General features: G+C 41.3%; 1 protein-coding gene across 1 annotated transcript; it reads left to right on the top strand.

The window, feature by feature from the left end:
* Window positions 1–78: 78 nt before the first annotated feature.
* Window positions 79–20,183, top strand: prr16 (proline rich 16). Its single transcript, XM_086076572.1, has 3 exons — window positions 79–973; window positions 5,696–6,763; window positions 19,977–20,183. Exons 1-2 carry the CDS (start codon window positions 842–844, stop codon window positions 6,557–6,559), a joined length of 996 nt encoding a protein of 331 aa, XP_085932698.1. The 5' UTR covers window positions 79–841; the 3' UTR covers window positions 6,560–6,763; window positions 19,977–20,183.
* Window positions 20,184–20,606: the final 423 nt, after the last annotated feature.

The following is a 20,606-nucleotide window of genomic DNA, read 5'->3' as shown; positions in this document are numbered from 1 at the left end:
TTTTAATGAGCTTCAAAAATACTATGTATTTATTTTAATTTTATTGTTTCATCAATTAGTGGCAACTACAGTGAGTCAAGCGAGGGGCAGGAGATAGAAGAGGAGGAGGAAGAATAAGAAGAGGAAGAGGAGTAAGAAGCATCTTCCTCTCCCGGGTGCTTCACACTCTCCAAGGAAGCCGCGATGGAGACACGATGACACGGAGCGGGCTGGCTCAGAGAACCGTGGATGGAGTGCCCTTACCGGCGCTTACTTTTCTTTCCGGGCACGTTTTCCCAACGACAAATGCGAAAGAGCTGCTTTTTATGACCAAAATAGTCGGCGGTTGTGGAAAATTATAACAAACGGGGTGCTTCTTCTATCATGCGACTAACTTCCTGTGCTTCGCCTGCTTTTCTTCTTCATATATTTTCTTAGTGGTTTTTAAAATATGTATTAATTTTTTTAACGAGCGCATTCGTCTTGTCAACAAAATGTTGAATTTGGCGCTCTTTCGCTTTAAAAGCTCTTTTTGGATGTCTGGCTTGCTTTCACTGGTCGCGTAAGGTGGACGCGAAGAAAACGGGAAAATAAAAAAACAACCAACATTCTCGTAGACATGACACAGTATTTACACCCAAACGTTTGTTGTCACACGCCAATGCGCATGCGCAGTGGTGGACGGCGTTAGCTCGCCGCCTGGCAGCCACAGCGTCCTGCCCCGGCTGGCAGCGATGTAAACGCGCGAGTGGGAGAAAACACGGGAGGGTGGACATGGCTAAAAAGTGTCCTCGGCGCGGCGTGAACACGATTTCACTGGTGGACACGCTGGTGGAAATAGGCCGACCGTAAAGTGTCAAGCATGTCCGGGACAGCCGACGGCGCAGAGGGAGCAGTGTCCAAAGTGCAAGTGAAGAGGGAGATCAAAACCATCGTGGACAATTTGGAGACCATCCTAGGTGACCTCAAGGATGTGGCCAAGGAACTCAAAGAGGTAAGCGCGCGCACACAGTGTACACTCTTTATTATGTGTGTCTTTTAATGGATGCTGGTAATTATAACCCCTCTTATGACACACATACACCATCTTCTTGCCCCCCCTCGCTCCGACAAACATGTGGCACATGAGGAGGTGTGAAGCCCCTCATGACTTTCACACACATACATATACAAGCTTTGAGGAATGTGGAACTGCATTCATATCTAATGGTTTTTACATCACATTTCATCAGCACCCCGGCACAGTCTTGGACCACCTGCCGACTGCAAGCTCAACCCCCCCGTCCCTCTCTTTTCTCTCCTTCCTACACTAGTATTCATCATCTCTTTTTGTAGGCCTCTTGTCAAAAGATCACAACTCTCCATGAAGCCTTGCAGACAATCAAGCGCAACTTCTGCTGGTTTTAACGTCCTGCAACTTTTTGCTGTTTTCTCCATGTCTCCCACCAGCCACTGGGGATAAATAAGAGCATGAAGGCGCTGCAATCAATCTTGTGTTGTTTTGTGCGCGTGCTCTTCTCTTTCTCCCTCCTTTGCGCTCCTAATCCCCCCCCCCCCCCCCCCTTTGTTGCTCGCAGGAAATTGTGCAGAGGATCATTTGTTGGGACACCACGCAAGTTGAAAAGACGCCTCAAGGGGCCGTTGCTATCAATGCCAGCGTTGGCCTATAATCCATTTGAAATGCACGTATCTGTTAGACAGGGTGCTGGATGCGAGCCTCGCTCTGAGGAGGCACCCTGCACAGATGCTTGGCACATGCCCGGATGGTGGCTGGCCTACAGCAGCGGCTGCACGCCGGGATACTGCGCTCACGTCTTGCACGTGTCCCAACAAATTATCCCTTTTAGGAGCGAGGCGAAAGTTAAGCTCCATTGCTTTATCTGGCCGGCCTTTGCATGATCCGCCTTTTTGGCGCTCGCTCTGTTTCTCATCTTGTCGGTCTAAACGTGAGACACAAGTCTTGAGATGAAGGGAACGGAGGTGGCCAGACGACAGGAGTATTTAAAAATGAATGGCAGCTCGTTGTCGTTGCTGTAATTTTTATGAATACTTTCAGATACGTTTGATTTCAAAAGTGAACAATCAAATAAGTGTCTTTGGTTTTGTCGCTGTGCTGTTCTGTATAACGGCACAGAATCTTGGGCCCTTATGTGTCTAAAGCAATCGTCACTGACCTCCAGATGCTGCATTGCCACACATCTAATTATCTTCTGTGTCCCTGTGTGAAAGTGCACACTGTTCCCACTTTCCTTCTCCTGTTAAGGCTCTAATGTGACAATTCTGTGGAAAAAGAGGCTTCTGACTCGACTTTTCAGACCCTTTTGCCATAAGTTCTTCTTGATTCTCTTTTGTCTGTTTGGACACCCTTATTGGAGTCTATTCACACATCCATCCATCAATCCAACCGTTCATCCATTTTCAATAGTTCTTGTCTTTATTGGGGTCACAGGTGAGCTGGAGCTCCCAGCAGAATTTGGCCGAGACACCCTGGACCTTTTGCCACTCGCATCCACACCTATGTTCAGTTTAGAGCCAAGTGATTCTAACATGCGTGTTTTGGGGAATTTTGGAACGTTACATAGAAAGGCTGAAGGATAGATTGAAACCCAAACCATAGAACTGTGTAGCAGGCGGTCGAAACCACAAGGTTCGATGCGCTAACCACTAGATCCAACATTGTGCCCTTGATGGGCTTTATGATCATTTCAAAAGTTACACACCCATCCGTCGTTAAAAAGAAATTGAGCCGCAAGGTTGAAGTGACTTCCTGTAAGAGCACAGAGACCGAGATATGGCAAAGTCTACCAAGGAATTGTCCTGGACTTGATGTACCTAAAAGAACGCCGTTGCCCCTTTCATCCTTCAATCATCACCGGCTGACATTAAACACACTGCGTTGTCGTTCCTATGTCAAGCAGTGTATCACAAAAGATGGATTCCATGCTGAGCTCATCTTGTTTTCAAAATCAAGATTGAGTTTGACCGAAAAAATCTGCTGACAAATAATGTTGCTGCGCTGGCACAGGAATAAGCCTTTTTTATTCAAGACGGTGCATGATATGCTGCTCTCTGCTATGCCTGAATGAACTCGGGGGGGGGTGGGGGGTTGCGAGAAAAAAAAGACAGTGGAAGTGAAATGCAGACAAATAGAGTCGCTATGCTAGCATCATGTGATCAAACTATACGAGTGGATATGAAGCGACCTGGTTGGCTTTTGTATGTCAAACGGCAAGCTCGCCGAGTGGTTAGTGGTAATTTGATATAGCGACCGAAAATAAACCTCTTTATTCAAGACGGTGTGCAGTTTGCCGCTTGCTGCATTTGCCTTCTTGAACTCAGGAAGACAAAAAAAAGAACACACCGAACAGTAAAGAATTAGCATAAATCTGTGGACAATTCAAGCCAAATGGGTGCATCACATGATCTACTACCTTCGAGCTGACTGCCCGGAGCAAACGAGCAATCAGTACGGAAGAGCCTTTGTGGAAAAAGGTGACCAGGAATGATCCTCTTGGCTGAGCTCTTGTGTGGAGTTGGGAGAATGTTCCCAAAGGACAACCAGAAGAGCAATCCTTCATCTGAGCTTCAAGGCACCGACGGAATCGTCTCTGCGGTGCAAGACACATGAAAGTTGTGCGTTGATGTCTGCAAGGCTTCTTTTTAGACGTGTGATCTTTTCACGAGAAAACCCACAATAAAGCGTTGAAGATGACGGGCGGTGATAAGATTTTCAATCAGCTTTATTGACTGTTTTACTCTCCACATCGTTGATGTCACACATTTCTGTGAATAAATGGGTCAGAAGTGGGATGGTCGGGATTGAGTGATGTGGTGCGTTTGTCAACAATGGGTTTGTTTAGGTTAATCCTTTTTGCTCAATGAAATATATCTCAGAAAATGCGGGACGATGAAGTCATAGGATCAAGCTACCAATCGCGTTGTGGTCACTGTGCAGGTTTTTCAACCTAGTACTGTGGATTTAGGTTCTAGTCTTCGCTTTGGGATTCTCCTCCTGCTCATGAAAAATTTGTGTCAGAAAGGAGAGGTAGTATAATGGAGGAACTGCAGCTTTTGAACATCAAAGACCTGGGTTTTAATGCGGGTTGAGGGTTCTCCGCCTCTTGAGGGTGGAGGGGTCCTCTATGTACAAATGGTGTCAAAAAGTGTGATAGTCAGCCGACCCATGTGAATCCTGTGTACTTGACCCCTAAATATGGGCCCGCTTTGAAAAGGGTGACGTTTTACAACCATTGTCAATTCATGTCATGAACAGCTACACAAAAACCAGGCATACAAAAAAATAGAGTAATGTATCCAAGGACTGTGTTTATGTAATTTCAGCTCATTTTAACAAAGTGCTGCCATTATGAATATTCCCATTGATGCCGAAGCACCGAACAGCCTCAGATAATAGCCGTTCTACTGCTTTTGTGTTCCGACACACTTGTTGTGCCTTTGTTCGCCTCCTGATTGCCAAAATTTGAAGGCCGGTTGAGTATTTTTGAATATTTCTCCTTTTCTCTGACAAGATTGTAAAGTCTGCTGAGATACTTCCTCTGTCTTTACTTTTTATTCTTTATTCACTTTCTAAATCGCTCGCTTCTTGGCCTAATTTCCTCTCACGGTGTTCATTGGAATTCTCCCACAATGCATTTCTCTCGTCTCCTTTTCCACCTTGGCACACGATGCTCATAACCAAGACTGATCATCTTGCTGTCATTTTGTGTCGCTTGCGGAGCGGGTTATCTGATGTTATTTGCAACGTCCTCTACTGTTCGGAAACTGTTTGTCTGACAGTCAAGGCTACACTACGTTCGGGGAAACATACGACACTGCAGCGACAGCAATTTTCGCCGTGCTTATTTAATCATGACTCAAAAGGATTTCACTGGATTTGGATCGAATTTAGACCAACCAAAAATTGGGTAACTTGAACATGATCTGGAATCGCATACGGAATCCCAGCTAGAGGGAGATCTGCACTTAAGTGTTTTAAGATTATTGTTAATCTTGATGGTATGAAAATTTGATTATAGTTTGGACTTAGTCAACCCATGTTACATCTGGATCGAATCCAAATGACACATTCAGACGCAATTTTAACTTGGCCTGGAAAATCCGATCTTATGTATTTGGGTGCTCATAGCTATCAAGTTTCAACAAAATTCCATTTGTCTATAGTTGAAATATCAAACCAGCTTGACCCTTGATCTGATCCAGATTGTCTGTTTAGTTGTCAGATCAGGTTTTAATGTGTGTGTGTGGATCTTAACACTCAAGGGAACTAAAGAACCAGATCTGGAATTCCTCCTGGATTCGCGTCTGTGTCCTTTCACCGTTTCTATCAGCAGCTCTGAGTTACAAATGACATTTCCATGCCGGATGTTGTCGCTTTTGCCGCTTTCTACGCTTGCGATGCTGAATGGGACCGTTGCAGTCCATCAATCAGGTGCTGGTCTGGCAGGCTCATGGCCGTCCCCATAAATTGCTGAGATATTTCTTTTTCTCCCCACAGTGCGGGGTGTCAGCGTGATATCTCAATCGATTTTTAATCTCCCGAATCGGCCCCCTCCATCAAAGTGTAGCCATTTCAACTTTGAGCTTTTCGATGCATGGATCGGAATGAGGAGACGCGTGATAATAACGCTCATTAATTCTACCGCTTTCTTGGCCAAGCATGTTTTATCGTTTATGTGACACGTCCTGTCCTCGCCAGGTCGTCCACGATATCGACACCCTGACGTGCGACCTGCAGCTGGAGGAGGACGGCCTGACGGACAGCTCCAAGACGGACACGCTCAACTCCAGCTCCAGTTCCACCGCCACCACCACCACCACGGCGTCCAGCCTGGAGAAGATGAAGCTCTTGGCCGACGACTGCCTCTTCGTAGCGCCGAGCCCCGCGGTCCCGCTCCTCGCCCTCCCTCCCGCCGTGCTGACCGTGCACAAGAAGGCGCACCCGCCTTTGCCGCCACCCAGACTCACCTCGGTGAGAGCCGAGGATCACAACGGGAAGAATCTGCCTCATCCGACATTAGTGCTATCAGGGAATTTATCCAAAGCTAACGGATCCTTATTGAAGAACGGGGGCTTTTTTTCGTTGAAGCCGAACCGGGATTTATTCTCCCCGACGTCGTGTTTCATCACCAATGACAGCGGCGTCTCGGAGTCCAGCCTGGTTCCCACACTGCCCAGACCCATGCCCCTTCTCCGCCACGAAAAGAACAAATGCCCCAAGGCCCCCGGCAGGGAGCAGAGGGAGCGTGTCCGTTTCAGCGAGAAGGTCCAGTACCACGGTTACTGTCCGGACTGTGACCTGCAGTATGACGTGGATGACTCCGAGCTGCACTTGCAGTCCGAGCTGAACGAAATGCGGCTTAGTCCCGTGCACTACTGCTCCTCTTCCTCCCCTCCTCCTCTTCCTCACAAACTAATGCTGGAGAACGGCGGCCTCTCAGTCAGCCGCAGTTTTCCACCCAAGGCCAACGCTCCTCCCCTTCCGCCTTGCGTACCTCCCCACCCGGGTTCCCTCAAACCCCAGAAAACAATCCTGCGCAAATCGACCACAACCACGGTTTGACGACAAGCCCCCGTGACCTGTCTGACATACGCAATCCTGAATCATTCATAGTGTTTTCTACTTAGTGAGCGCCTTCTACTCCAGTCCAATTTTTCGGATTATTCAATCAGCGAGGCCGGAAAATGGAGGCGAAGTATAAGCGGAATGGAGCGAGTGGCATCACCATGGATCCCGAGACGTATGCACACAGATTTCGACCAAGCGGTGAGTGTGTGCGCTTGTGAAAGTGTGTTTGTCACAAGGAGGAACAAAGGGGCAATTGCATCTGTGCGCTGATGCATGTTTGGCTGCGTAGACGTTTATTTGCTTTATGAATGTTCATGTTTGACTTTTTTTGTGGTGATTCATTTGATTAGCACATCTGCCTCAAAGTTACGAATCTTCGCTCGGGACTTTGTGTGCAGTTCATGGTGACCAGTCCTGAGCGTATTGCCGCTTTTATAAAAAATAGATGGATGTTAGTCAAATGATGAGTGAAATATAGAGACGTTAATATTTCAGGAGAGAGTGGGCAAACGCAAGGGTATCGGTGTCTGTATGGAGGCTCCTGGTACTAACGAGTCTAGGGAAGTTATATCAGAGAACCACTGATTAATTCATGCTCTCATGGCGCAAATAAGGAAATCTGCTTCCCTTGCATTTCAGATATTTTTTGGACACAAAAATAACCAAGGTGTCTAGATGAGATTAACTCGGTAGCTTAGCTGTAGAAGAGCAGGGGTCTGTAACATGTGGCTCTTTTAGTCCCTCTCCTGTGGCTTCCTGTAGATCTCTAACATATTTATTTGTAGTTTTTTTTAGATAAAATATTCTTCAAATTAAATTAATGATTTAGAGTTTTTTTTAAATGAACAATAAAATATTCCCAAAAAGTCCAAAGTTTTAAGTTACCAGAAAAAAATTAAAAGTTTTTTTTTTTTACAAAAAATGTCTGAAAAGTGACCATAAAATGTCCAAAAAGGAAGAGTAAAATCATAAATTAAATTTACCATAAAATGTCCATGAAATTGCCAAAAATGTCAGAGAATTTATTTTATTTTATTTTTAAAGGCAGAAGAGAGAATGTTCCAAAAGTAATATATAGTAAAATGTCCACAAACAAAAGTAAGGCATAAAATTACCATTAAATATTTCAAGTCAGAAAATTTACTTAAAAAATCAAAGGCAGAAAAGAAAATGTTCCAAAAGTAATGATAAAATATACCAAAACAAAAGAAATATCCAAAATTGCCCCCCCCAAAAAAAATTTTAAAGCAGAAAGATTTTGTTTTTAAGTAACTATAAAATGTCCCAAAACAAAAGAAGAAATGCTGAAAATTACCATAAAATGTCAGAAAATTGCTGGCAAAAAAAGGCAGGAAATTGTTTTGAAAAATAGCCACAAAATGTCCAAAAAAGACAAATGTCCATAAAATTGCCAAAAATGTCAGAAATTTAACAGAAAGGAAGAAAAGTCGAAAGATGTACAACAAAGTATCAAAAATGACAACAACAACAAATTCTAAAACGAGAGACGAACGATAAAAGATCTTCAAATATTTTGCGGCTCCAGAAACATTTTTGGTTATTTATTTGGCCTGAAATGGCTCTTTTGACAGGAAACGTTGCTGAGAAACAGAGAAATAGAGAAACAACTTTAAAAAGTTTGATGGCAAAGTTTGAATTTAAAGCTGCCTCTACAATCTTGTCAAATATGCAAAATCAATTGAGATCATTTTGCACATAACAGTAACTGTGGTGGATGTTTCATTGTTTTTTTTTTCGAACTTTCACAAAGGAAATGATCGATAGCTTGGCTGCCTCTGCAACCTTGTGCCGTTAATGATGTTCAAAATGAAGGGTTTTTGAAGATAATTAGCAGAAAATGGAGTCCCTACAGAACTCTGACAAGCAACGTGTACCCACTGATTTTACCTTGGATCGACCTGTGCAAATCCGGTTTGAAGATGATTGGTAGAAAATTGAGCCGCTATCTGCCTCTGACAAGAAATATGCACCCATCCTAATGCCGTAATCTTGCTTTGGATATTGGATATGCAAAATCCATCATTTTCTTGCTTTGACATAAACAAATATCAATTCCGTAAAGTTAGAGGATAATTGCTTTCCAATTGTGCCTGGCAAAGGTCTGCAACAAAGGAAGTAAGGTCATCAGATCTCATCATCTGTCGCGCAAACCAGGCAGAAAGCGTTCATTTCCTCAAAAAGCCGACGTAACATCACAGTTAAGCATTAGCGTTCATGTTTAACTCATTCACTGACATTTACGGCTATAGACGTCAAAAATTAATTTGAACTATTTCTATTAGTTTAACATTTTTCCCACTTTTGTTAACAAGAGTATAAAAACCTAGAATTTTTTTATTTTTACATTTAGAACAGATGTAAAATTTGTGATTAACTGTGAAGTCATTAATTTTAATTAAAAATTGTAATCGCCTGGCGCCCCTAATTTTTAATAATCTTTTCTTTTAAAAAAAAGGATTAAAAAATTTGTTTTTTTATATATATATAATTATAATTTTTAATAATCTTTTCTTAAAAGAAAAAGATTCTAAAAAAAATGTTTTTATGTTTTTTTGTTTGTTTCAAATAAAAGATTATTAAAAATTAGGTGCATCAGGCGATTAAAATTTGTAATCGTAATTAATCGCATGATGACTAAATCGCATTTTATATCTGTTCTAAATGTACAAAAAAAAAGGTTTTCATACTATTGTTAAGAAAAATGGAAGAAAAAAAAGTTAAACTAATAGAAATAGTTCAAATGATTTTTTTTAAAGTCTATAGCTGTCAATGGCAGTGAATGAGTTAATAGCGCTGCTGCGCTTGTGTGTGAACCGTGTGCATGTGACTTTCTAATTTGAGAGCGGAGGTGTGTACGCGTGTGTAAAAACACATGTCCGGCGGTCCGAGTTGGGGAGACAGCATCCCCTGGGGTGGGCTGAGAATAGTAGCACCTTCCTTGCGGCGATGCCCTTAATTAGCTGCATTAGTCTACGGCAGATAAGGAAAAGTGCCTCACACGACCTTTGCGCTGACATCGGGCCCGACTCAGCTAGAACCGCTGCACATTTTTCATCCCAAACGAGGGAAGGAATAAAGTCAAGTAAATCGTGACGGAGTGAGAAATGTGGGGCAAATGCTGTGGCTTTCCGGAGCGGCAATGCGTTACATAAACAATTTTCATGTTAATGTTCACCCACATCTGCTGTCTTGTTTGTCCATCTGCCAGCATGATTATGCAAAAACTGCTTTAAACTCAACTTAATGGAAAGATGCCGTGTGGCCCGAGTACATTATTACGTATCCAGGAATTTGACCTACTACGATGTTGTTGGAATTTAGCTTGCACATCTGTGCCTATTAATAGAAGTGTATAATATTCACTTGCAGTCTTGCTTTCTATTGCGTCAGAGAGAAATGGCAACAATTAGATACTAAAGCACACTGGTGAACACAACGTAGTAAATCAAATTTGTTGCTACTTCTTGCCTAAAGTCAGCTGGGCTACGTTCAAGATTGCTCATGATTTTAAGAACATAAAATCATAGTTGTTGCTCAGGGAGAAAAAATTATTGCATTAGACGTGACAATGTCCAGATTTCTACAACCTGACGTTTGTGCTTAATACATGTTTGGCTATATTGGAACGAGGGAAGGAGACTAATGCACAGAAACGGTAGAGCTGTGTTTAAAAAAAAAAAAATAGATTTTCCTTTTCAAGCCTGATATAGATTCGTAAAACCACGAATCGGTTATTTTAATATCTGTTTTCCCCATAAAATCCATAAGAAATATAATTTTAAAGGCTTTTTATGTATCCTACTGTTTTCTTGAAATTTGATTATTTTTAAAATATTTCTTACATTTATGAAAGACGACTTATCGCATTTTTAGATCATTCGGAATCTATTTAATTTGTATTTACAATTATTGAATTAGAATTATGAAAATATTTGCATCTCATCCTTGTTGATGTCAATGTTCGTGCGTCACGTAAGTGATTATAATACGCTACTTTCATTAATAAACAAAATCATTTAACCAGTTACTATTTTTATCATGTCCTTGATATTTAATTAAGAAGAATTTATGTTCCATGATAGGGGAGGGAATCTTTGAATGTCTCACAGTTCAATTCCGATTTTTGGGTCTGCGATTCGATTCAGAATAGATTTTTGATTCAGAATGATTTTTGCTTCAAAATGATTTGATCGACAATGATTTTTGCTTCAATCTATAGATGTGCAAGGGATTGTGATGATCTACTCCAGTCTGACTCGCTAATGCTAATTAGCGCGCTACTCGCGGCACTTTTATCGCGCAAAAGAACGGGTCCACGCTGCAAAAAAAACAACTTTTAATGGAATAACTTGATTGTGACTTTTTCCTTCTACTCTCTAATGTGGCTTCAACTTAACAGTGTATCAGACCGCGTGGAACCACACTGCCCCTAAGTGGCCAAACCGGGTACAACATGAACAGCGCTCCAAATAAAGGCACACACAGACAAAGGCAAGACAGTATAAAATAATTCCAATAAAATCGATTTTGGGACATTTAAAATTGATTCTGAATCGTACTAAATGAGAATCGCGATTCTTATGAGAATCGATTTGGGGGGGGGGGGGGGGGCACACCCCTATTCCATAATTAATCAATATCGGATTGAAGTGAATCGAATTGAATCGGAAAGAAAATCGAAATTGAGGAAATTGGAATCGCTACCCAGCCCTATGACACGGTGACGAAGTTACACTTTTTGTCCAAATATCTTGAGTGAGTGAAGCAAGAGCCGACATCTGGGTCACCCAGCGCGAGCCAGGTCTTCCATCTGCAGCCATTCGGTGGCAGACAGGTGTTTCCACATGTGCTGCTGCGGCTCTTAGTACCTCCACAACGAGATGTCTGAAGGTCAAGGCGCCGGCGGTGGCTGCCAAATTGGACAGGTGCAGGACTTCAAAGACGCATCAGGCTTATGTTTTTTCCTTCCGAGGATGGAAAATGTCCAACTGCGCCATCTGCTCAGATCTGGCAGTACAGTACAGCCTCCTCCAATGTGCCGAGGTCTGATCCCAAATAGCCTTTTGTCACACATTTGCAGTCTGATGTTATGTAAATATAGCAGCCGGCGTAGTTTATTATAGTGGAACCTCCTGAAGCCGAATATGATATCTTCCGTGATGTTGAATTGCTGATTGACTTCCAAACTGTTCTCATTAAAAATAAAAATAAAAACTGTATACGCAATAATGTAAAGTGATATAATTTGCGCCTGTTTCAATTAATTTTTAAACATTTAATAAGTGTAACATTTTGCACTAGAGCGTTGGCCATTTGTGGGGCATTTCACAACTTGCTGTGGTGGGCTATACTGAATTATGATCTATCTTTTTAAATCTGAAATAATCCCAAACTTTGGACATTGTGTCTTTTATGCACTTGCACCTTTTAGCTGTGTGCCATCGTGCCATCTTATTTTTTACTTGGATTGGTGTGTGAGTATGCAGTAGAGCAACATGAATCGGCGCGGAAGAATGATCACTGTGATGCTTGCTGAGTAAGAGACTTTGCTTTGATATCTTTTTTGTTATTGAATTATTCAAGTTATTTGATTCACTGCTTCAGCCATACATTTTTACATTCTTTATTGTCATACATGTATAGAAGTTTTAAAAGGTAGTTGTTGTTAGGGGATGGACTTGTTCCTAAAATCCCAATTTGCTAATTGTGTGTGTGTGTTTGGGGGGGGGGGACATATTTGCTGAAAAATAAGCCAAATTTGATTTGATATTAGGCTTTATCTCTACACCCTATGGTGTCCAAATTGTTCAATAATTTGAAAACATAATAACTAGGGGAGTGCCAAAACAATCGATTCTCTTAAGAATCGCGATTCTCATTTAGTACGATTCAGAATCGATTTTAAATGTCCCAAAATCGATTTTATTTCAATTATTTTATACTGTCTTGCCTTGCCTTGCCTGTGTGTGCCTTTATTTGGAGCGTTGTTCATGTTGTACCCGGTTTGGCCACTGAGGGGCAGTGTGGTTCCACGCAGTCTAATACACTGTGAAGTTGAAGCCACATTAAAGAGTAGAAGGAAAAAGTCACGATCGAGTTATTCCAATAAAAGTTGGGTTTTTTTGCAGCGTGGAGCCGTCCTTTGGAGCGATAAAAGTGCAGCGAGTAGCGCGCTAATTAGCATTAGCGAGTCAGACTGGAGTCGATCATTACAATTCCTTGCACATCTATACATTGAAGCAAAAATCATTGTCAATCAAAGCATTTTGAATCGAAAATCAATTCCGAATCGAATCGCAGACCCAAAAATCGGAATCGAATCGTGAAACATTCCAAGATTCCCACCCCTAACAATAACCTTGCATTGTTCTAGCTCTATTATACTTGTTGTTTTACAACATTTGTGCAGCACTGTAAGAATTTGTCGTTATATGGCACAAGAAGGGACACTCAGTTACTGTTATACTGTACTTACTCTTTTTCATTAGATTTTTTGTTTATATATTTGTGGTCTCAAAGTGTTTTTCATATCAATTTTCTTTATAAGTGGGATTTTACCATTGTGTTAATGTAGGCCAGTGATGTGTTATGGTGCATATACATTTGGGTTATGTTGCCGCCATAGGAGCAGAACTCCAGTGTAAACCAAGGACTTGTAATTGTCTGTGTAGATTTTCAACTATCCGGGTGATAACCAGCAAAGCTTCAATTGAGGAAAATAGACCCAATTTATCAAAAGGCATCTTCAGGTCTAAAGTTTGAGGTGTGGAGTCCAATTTATGCCTCTGGTGTGTCCCCTGGGGGCGGTCACAATCGGTCACGTCGGTGCTTGACATGTCTGGTGAACAATTGTCTTCGCTGAACAATCGGCACCTCTTGCCGTGGAACGAGACAAACTTTGGCTGGAGGGATGTAAGGATATCGTTATAAGCAAACCATCAGAAAAGCCTCAAACCTTATAGATGGCATTTCTAGTTTTGACGTAGATGGTTTCTTTTATTTTTTCGTGACGTGTTGTTCAACGCAGACAGACGCATGCTAGTCCTCCAGATGATGGCTCTCATCAAGGCAAACGATCGCAATGTTTACCTTGTACTATTTCAGGCTATTAAGCCTGGCGCCGTCGTGACACGACGCACTCACACACTTGAGATGAACGGCGCAGCGGGTTCTACAGAATGGCGTGCAGCCAGTATTCATTGATAGGCACAACACATAAGCACTTTGCCTTACTAGCTAATGCGCTAGTCAGTGGAGAGAGGAAATTGAAACCGTTCATTTCAGCATTGGAATTAAAAGGCAGGCGTCGACTTTGTTGTTTGTCCTTTTCAGGGCAACTTTTCCTTTCTTTCTCATGTCTACTTTATCGCAATTGCTTAGTGGTGGGAGACTGGATCTCGCTTCAGTACTGACTGTTCCTGTATGTTTTGGCCTCTTGGGGGCAGTGTGGCGCCGTGCATCTATGGCGTACACGCTGAAAGTGAGTACAGAAGAAAGTTGCGATTGAATTCGTTTTTCTCACATTGGGAAGAATTTCTGCCTTTGTGTGGTGTTATCTCACCCGTGGGTACGTTTTCCCACAACATTTGTGTGTGGATATTCGTTATTTGAAGTAAAAACACTCCAGAAGTTGATGTTAACTTCCTGTTAGCATTTGAGGGGGTTCCTCCCTTTGCTTTTAGCATTAGCGCTAGGCTAGCGATGTTTTGTATATAACGTCGTGTGTTCAGTTTTCAGGTGTCATTAAACTGCTTAAATGACGGGACAAAAGGATAACATACGCTACACACTTGCTAGTTGCTAATGCTGCGCAAGCCAAATGGTGCATTCAGGGTACTTTCACAGCGTGGAAAACTTCGGTTTTCTTCAATAACGTTTTAAGGGGAAAATGAAAGACCATTTGGTCCATTTGGCCGATGTTTGAAGGCCAATAATCGGCCGACTAATCGGTAGGGCTGGGAATCTTTGACTGTCTCACGATTCGATTCCAATTTTTGGGTCTGCGATTCGATTCATAATCGATTATCAATTCAGAACGGTTTTAGATTAAAAATGATTTGAATGACAATGTCAATTAATAGATATGCAAATAATTTTCATGATCTACTCCAGTCTGACTCGCTAATGCTAATTAGCGTGCTACTCGCGGCACTTTTATCGCTCAAAAGAACGGCTCCACGCTGCAAAAAAAAACAACTTTTATTGGAATAACTTGATCATGACTTTTTGCTTCTATGTGGCTACAACTTAACAGTGTATCAGAACACGTGAATCCACACTCCCCCTAAGTGGCCAAATCGTGTAAAACATGAACAGTGCTCCCAATAAAGGCACACACAAACAAGGGCAAGAACGTATAAAATATTTGAAATAAAATTGATTTTGGGACATTTAAAATCGATTCTGAATCATACTAAATGAGAATTGCGATCCTTATGAGAATCGATTTTTGGGGCACATCCCTAATAATCGGCGGCCGATTAATAGGTCAAGCCTTAATTAACTCCTTCGCTGCCATAAATTCATTAAAAAAAAATAAAAAAAGATTATTAAAAATTAGGGGCTACAGGCGATTCAAATTTTTGATTGTAACTAATCGCATGACTTCACTAGTTAACTCACGATTAATCACAAATTTTACATCTGTTCTACATAAATAAATAAAAAACGTCTAGGTTTTCATACTCTTGTCAACAAAAGTGGAAAACATTTTAAACTAATGAATTTTTGACGTCTATAGCCGTCAATGGCAGTGAATGAGTTAATAGTAACTAGTCGTTTTTCTGCCAGATGCAGAAGAAAGTCAAATCTTTTCTGTATTCTAATGCTGTCTTGGCCACCCCCACAAAGGTGGGTGACTCTGCCTCGACCGCCGGACAATGGGTGACCGACCCGATGGTCTTAACCGGTTCCAACTCGATCGGAAAATGCATCGGCTTCTCCCCACACAGAAGATTTTTGGTTCACGTTCCTTATATGAAGACTGTCAACATCTTTTAAGACATACGATTGTCAGGCGTTTGACATCCTTAGAAGGGAAAAGGCGAACTCGGAACAAAAACATCCCTGACTTTCTTTATGCGCACACCCGGCCGGCTTAAGTGAATTTATCTTCATGTATCTGTCAAATCTTATCTGCTCTGACCAGAGTTTTGCTGCGAGCAAGCAAAGGTCGCTTGGGTGTAACGTTCAACTATTCAGTCAAATGAAACTTTAATTAAAGCCTTTCATCTGAGTCTGAGCCACGTCGTGCCTTGTGCAGCAGCGCCAAATGAATGTTGTAACGCATGTTTGCGCCGTGTCGCCATTTCCTTAACATCTTCCGTATTAGCTCCTGGATTTGGGAAAAGAGTTGGTGGATCTTCACCGCCTCCGTTGTGAGTCAGGACTGAGTCAGCCGCGTTGACCTACTCCCCGCAGCTCCCCGGAGCCCACCTCTCGCTTTCTTCACGTCCCAGACCCCCTTTTTGGAATACGCAATCTCCGCGCTTATTCTCCGAGCACATACGCTCCCGCCCGTACCGTACACGGCGCGCGATATATGCGGCAGCCTTTCAAACGACGTCTTTCATCAGCGAGCCCGTCGCGCTTGTTTGTCTTTAAATTACGAATGGAGCCTCTCGCTCATGACGCCGCCGCTGATAAATGACACCGCGGTGTGCCGCGTGCGTTTCCACTTCGCGATGGAGCGTAAAAGCTAATTGGGCAAATGATTACACCTGCTGCTTCTATAATTAAGTAGAACACTGTGCAGCCAACGCCGTGTCCTCTCAGCGAAGAGAGGAAAATGGCTCGGAAAAATGTTGGAACGTTGATAGGCAGAGGACAAAAAACGCGGGCGGGTGCAACCTTTGACCAATTCTGTCTCGCATACGACCCTAATTGAGAGGGTTCTTGCATTGACATCAGAAATAATCCAAGAAAATCTGTAGAGATTTTATGACTTTATTGATGACACCCAAAAAAGCATGAGTTGTTTATCTTGGACATTGCGACATCATTTCTGAAGGTTTGAAGAAAGTCAAAAATGAGTCAATACTCAATGCTGATCTCGCTTTCTTTTTTTTAATGGATAAATGACCTTGACTTGGCTATTTCATTAGCGTGTCTTTAACTCATTTACTGCCATTGACGGCTATAGACGTCAAAAATGTATTTGAACTATTTCTATTAGTTTAACATTTGTTCTACTTTTGTTAACAAGAGTATGAAAACCCAGAATGTTGTATTGTTGATTTAGAACAGATATAGCATTTGCGATTAATCTTGAGTTAACTATTAAAGTCATGCGATTAATTAAATTAAAATTGTAATCACCTGATGCTCCAAATTTTTTATCTTTTCTTTTTTATTCATTCACTGCCATTGACGGCTATAAACGTCAAAAATTCATTTGAACTATTTCTATTAGTTTAAAAAAAAATCCACTTTTGTTAACAAGAGTATGAAAACCTAGAATTTTTTTATTTTTACATTCAGAACAGATATAAAATTTGTGATTAATCGTGAGTTAACTAGTGAAACCATGCGATTAATTACGATTACAAATTCTAATCGCCTGACGGCCCTAATTTTTAATTATCCTTTTAAAAATATTTTCTTTTCTTTTTTTAAAAAAAGAAGAAGAAAAGATTTTTAAAAATGTGTTTTTTATGTCCAAATCAATAGGCTTTTTTAGAAATAATTAAATAATGACAGACATTGGACCCCAGCTCTTCATAATCTTTCAAAATGTAAACGTTTGAAATCCGGTAGAACCATGACAAGAAACCTGAACTGACCTAATCTGTTATTGTCTTCCATGTTTTGGGTAATGACCAAAAATCAATTTGATTCTCATTTTGTAACTCAGTGTTGTGATTGATAGGTGACCACAGACATGCTGTAATTTAACTCTTGATCTTTTTTTTTTTACGTCATAACATTCTTCTTTGTTTTTTCTTATAAAAGTGTTGAATAAGGTTTGCTTTTTTCTGTAGAACTGGTTTAAAATCAAGAGTTGTTTTTTTTAATCACTATATGAATACAATGTACAAAAACACCAATCACTGGTTAATAAACAGTAATCGGGGTAATAAAAATGCTTTTGTAATACACTTTAATGCAAAATTAAAATAAATCCGATTAATCGATTGAATAATCAATAAATTAACCGATTCTAAAAATATTAGATAGTGGTAGCACTAACATAATCTGTACATTTTTAAAACTGGAGATTTCCCCACACGTGAGACGTTTGATTATTTAGAATTGTCGACTTGACCGTTTTTTGTGATGGAGGCCCAAATAAGGCCCGTTTGTTGGCATTTGTGTATCCCATTTTAGCTTGTATCTTGGCTCTGAAATTAAAAGTCTCCTCTTGCTTTGCTATAAAGAAGATTGTTAGAGAATGGGAGCGCTTAGCACAGACCATTTACCGAGCTTATCTGACCTCTCGGCTTGGAAACCCTTCAAAATCAATAGGCCTCCTGCCCTGACATCCTTGTAAAATGAATACCAGCTTGAGAGCTTAACGTTTGATTTGTCGGCCGCGTCTTAAAAACGTCAAACGGCGCTTCACGCTCTCGGTGCCTCTTTGTCTATTTTCCTCCCATTTTGCAACCTGGCAAGTGCACGCCGCTCCATAAAAGTGTGCAATAAAGTGCAATAAAGGTGTCAGGAGTGAGCTACGCACAAACGCTTGGGCGGTGAATATTAATTAGCCGCCGTGTCTCCTGCTCGTCGTCTGCCAAGAGCTCGTCTCTGCGTTTGTTTTTTTTATCACATTTTAGTGGCCTGATTGAAAAAGACAGCGTTGGAAGCGAATCGACAAAGCAAAGTAATTGAAGCCTTGTGTGCCTAGAAGTTCGCATAAACGATGTGGAATGTTCATTAACTTTCAAAGTGCACATTTGGCTCGATTGAGTAATATTTGTCCTGGCTCGAAAATGAGCGCACATCCATATGTCATAACCACAAATACTGCATTTTCTCAATATAAACGTATCAAATGTACTTCAATGAACATTGGAAAATCAATTATCTGTCCTTTTATTAGGGTTGTGGGTTATCTATCACCCTGGAAAGAAAACTCAATTCGAACCCCCAGCCTCAGAACTGTCGGGCCGATGTGTCTGGTCACCTTCACGCTGTAAAACATTTATTTAATGTGTGGTCGTGACGGAAATACCAATAATCTGTTGCAGCCTATCCAGAAAACCCAAAATTTTACGTTAAAATAAATGTTCATCAGCATTTTTTAAATATTTTTTTCCCCAGTGCATTTTAATTGATATCAATTATATGTGGGTTTTCGTATCCGTGAGCCAGCCGGTCGACTGCAGATTAAATATAAAAGCTATTTAAATAGATGTATTGATCTTCTGAGCGAATCCGTGATCGGTTATTGATTTTTTTGTTTGTTTTTTTGTTTCAAACTCATTGATCAGTGATTGGCTAAAAAAAAAAAAAGGAAAAAAATGCTTTTTAATATTTTGTCCTTCACTCCCCAAAAGTTTTTTGTTTTTTGTTTTATGCTAGAGCATACAAAAGGCTTTGATGCAGCTTCTGACATGAAGAGGCCGCTTAAAGCAGTGGTCGTTTTTACCAAAACACGGCCAGCAGGTGGCAGTAGAGTATACGAGATCATCCAGGGCCAACAGGTTTTCAAAAGGTTTGTGACGAATAATGATGAAACTTGGCTATATTCTAATGCTAATTGCCTGCAAAACGGAAACAGACAACAAATATACTGAATGAGGAGACTCTAATCTTTCTTTTGGTAGCTTCCATGTTTTTATAGCAATGCAACAGAATATTCTGTGGGCCTTGCGAAATCTGTCAAAATCCAGTAAAACAACCTGGAGCGAAGGGGGGTTGCTTCAGTGAGAAGACGTTCACCGTGAAGATACATACAAGTAACGCACGTCGCTAGTAGTCCATGGCAGATTCACAGCTTTGAGGAAATACGGCAGATAAATAAATGTGTGCGTTTGTCACCCTCCTGAGATGTTACAAAAGCACATAAATGAGTATGCGTGGAGATTTTTACGCTCCTTCAGGGGTCGTTAAAGCTTTCTGGCATCTGCCGCACCTCAGTAGAGGACGTTACCTCTGCAGACATGATCTTGTGCTCATTGAAGCGACACAACAAGATGACAAAAGAGGGTATTTAAAGAGCGCCACGGGCCACAGATTGTCTTGTCACTACGATTTTTTTTTTTTTTTTTTTTTTTTTTTTTTAAAGAAATGCTCCAGATGGCTCGCCGCTATTAACGTTCTATGTGTGTGATGTGTTTCTTGATACTTTCATTTCCCACGGTGCAAATAGTTGTCGCGGCGACCACTCAGTCAAGTGGCCCTCGTCTGTGTTCCTTCTAATGCCTTTTTGCTCTCTTTCATTCCCTTGCAGGTCCCTCTGAGACCCTACAGCTACTTCTGCGGAGGATGCCGGAGAGCGGAAGCCAAGCATCTATCTTATTTTTCGCGGCTCTCTGCCAACAGGAGATAAATCCAACCTTTGGATTCTGAGCACCTAAAAAAAAAAAAAATAAAAATGAAATAGCCCTGATGGAGGAACATTGAAATGAAGATGGGGAGGTGGGATGTTGTGCAGAGAGAAAGCTGAAGTTGTAGCGGGGAAGGGGTGGGGGCGGGGGGGGGGGGGGGGGTGTTGCTGTTGCCGTCCTCACAAAGTCAGCAAACTTTATTCACATACATTTTTTTTAAATGACAGTTTGTCAAAGCGGTTCGTCAGGAATTGCGAAGTAGTCGGATTTCTTTAAGGTTTCACAAACAAACATTTATTTGTACATTTTTAAATAGCAAGCCAACCCAAATGTTTTCTTGCCAATAATAACATGGCATTCTAATTCTAATATTGTGTTTATGGAATATGAATGAAGCAGCAAAATCCACCTGTTCTTAATCTATCTCATCTGGCGGCCATTTTGCCACTTGCTGTTGACCAAAAATGACATCATAGCCTGTGTCCAAATTCACAAGGCTGGATCCTCCCAAGACCGACTTTGTCGGCCGCATG

The sequence above is a fragment of the Leptonotus elevatus genome, chromosome 5 (genome assembly GCF_054856555.1).
Source record: "Leptonotus elevatus isolate MCC_2025b chromosome 5, RoL_Lele_1.0, whole genome shotgun sequence".
NCBI classification, from domain to species: Eukaryota; Metazoa; Chordata; class Actinopteri; order Syngnathiformes; family Syngnathidae; genus Leptonotus; species Leptonotus elevatus.
This window is presented reverse-complemented; position numbering and strand designations above follow the sequence as displayed.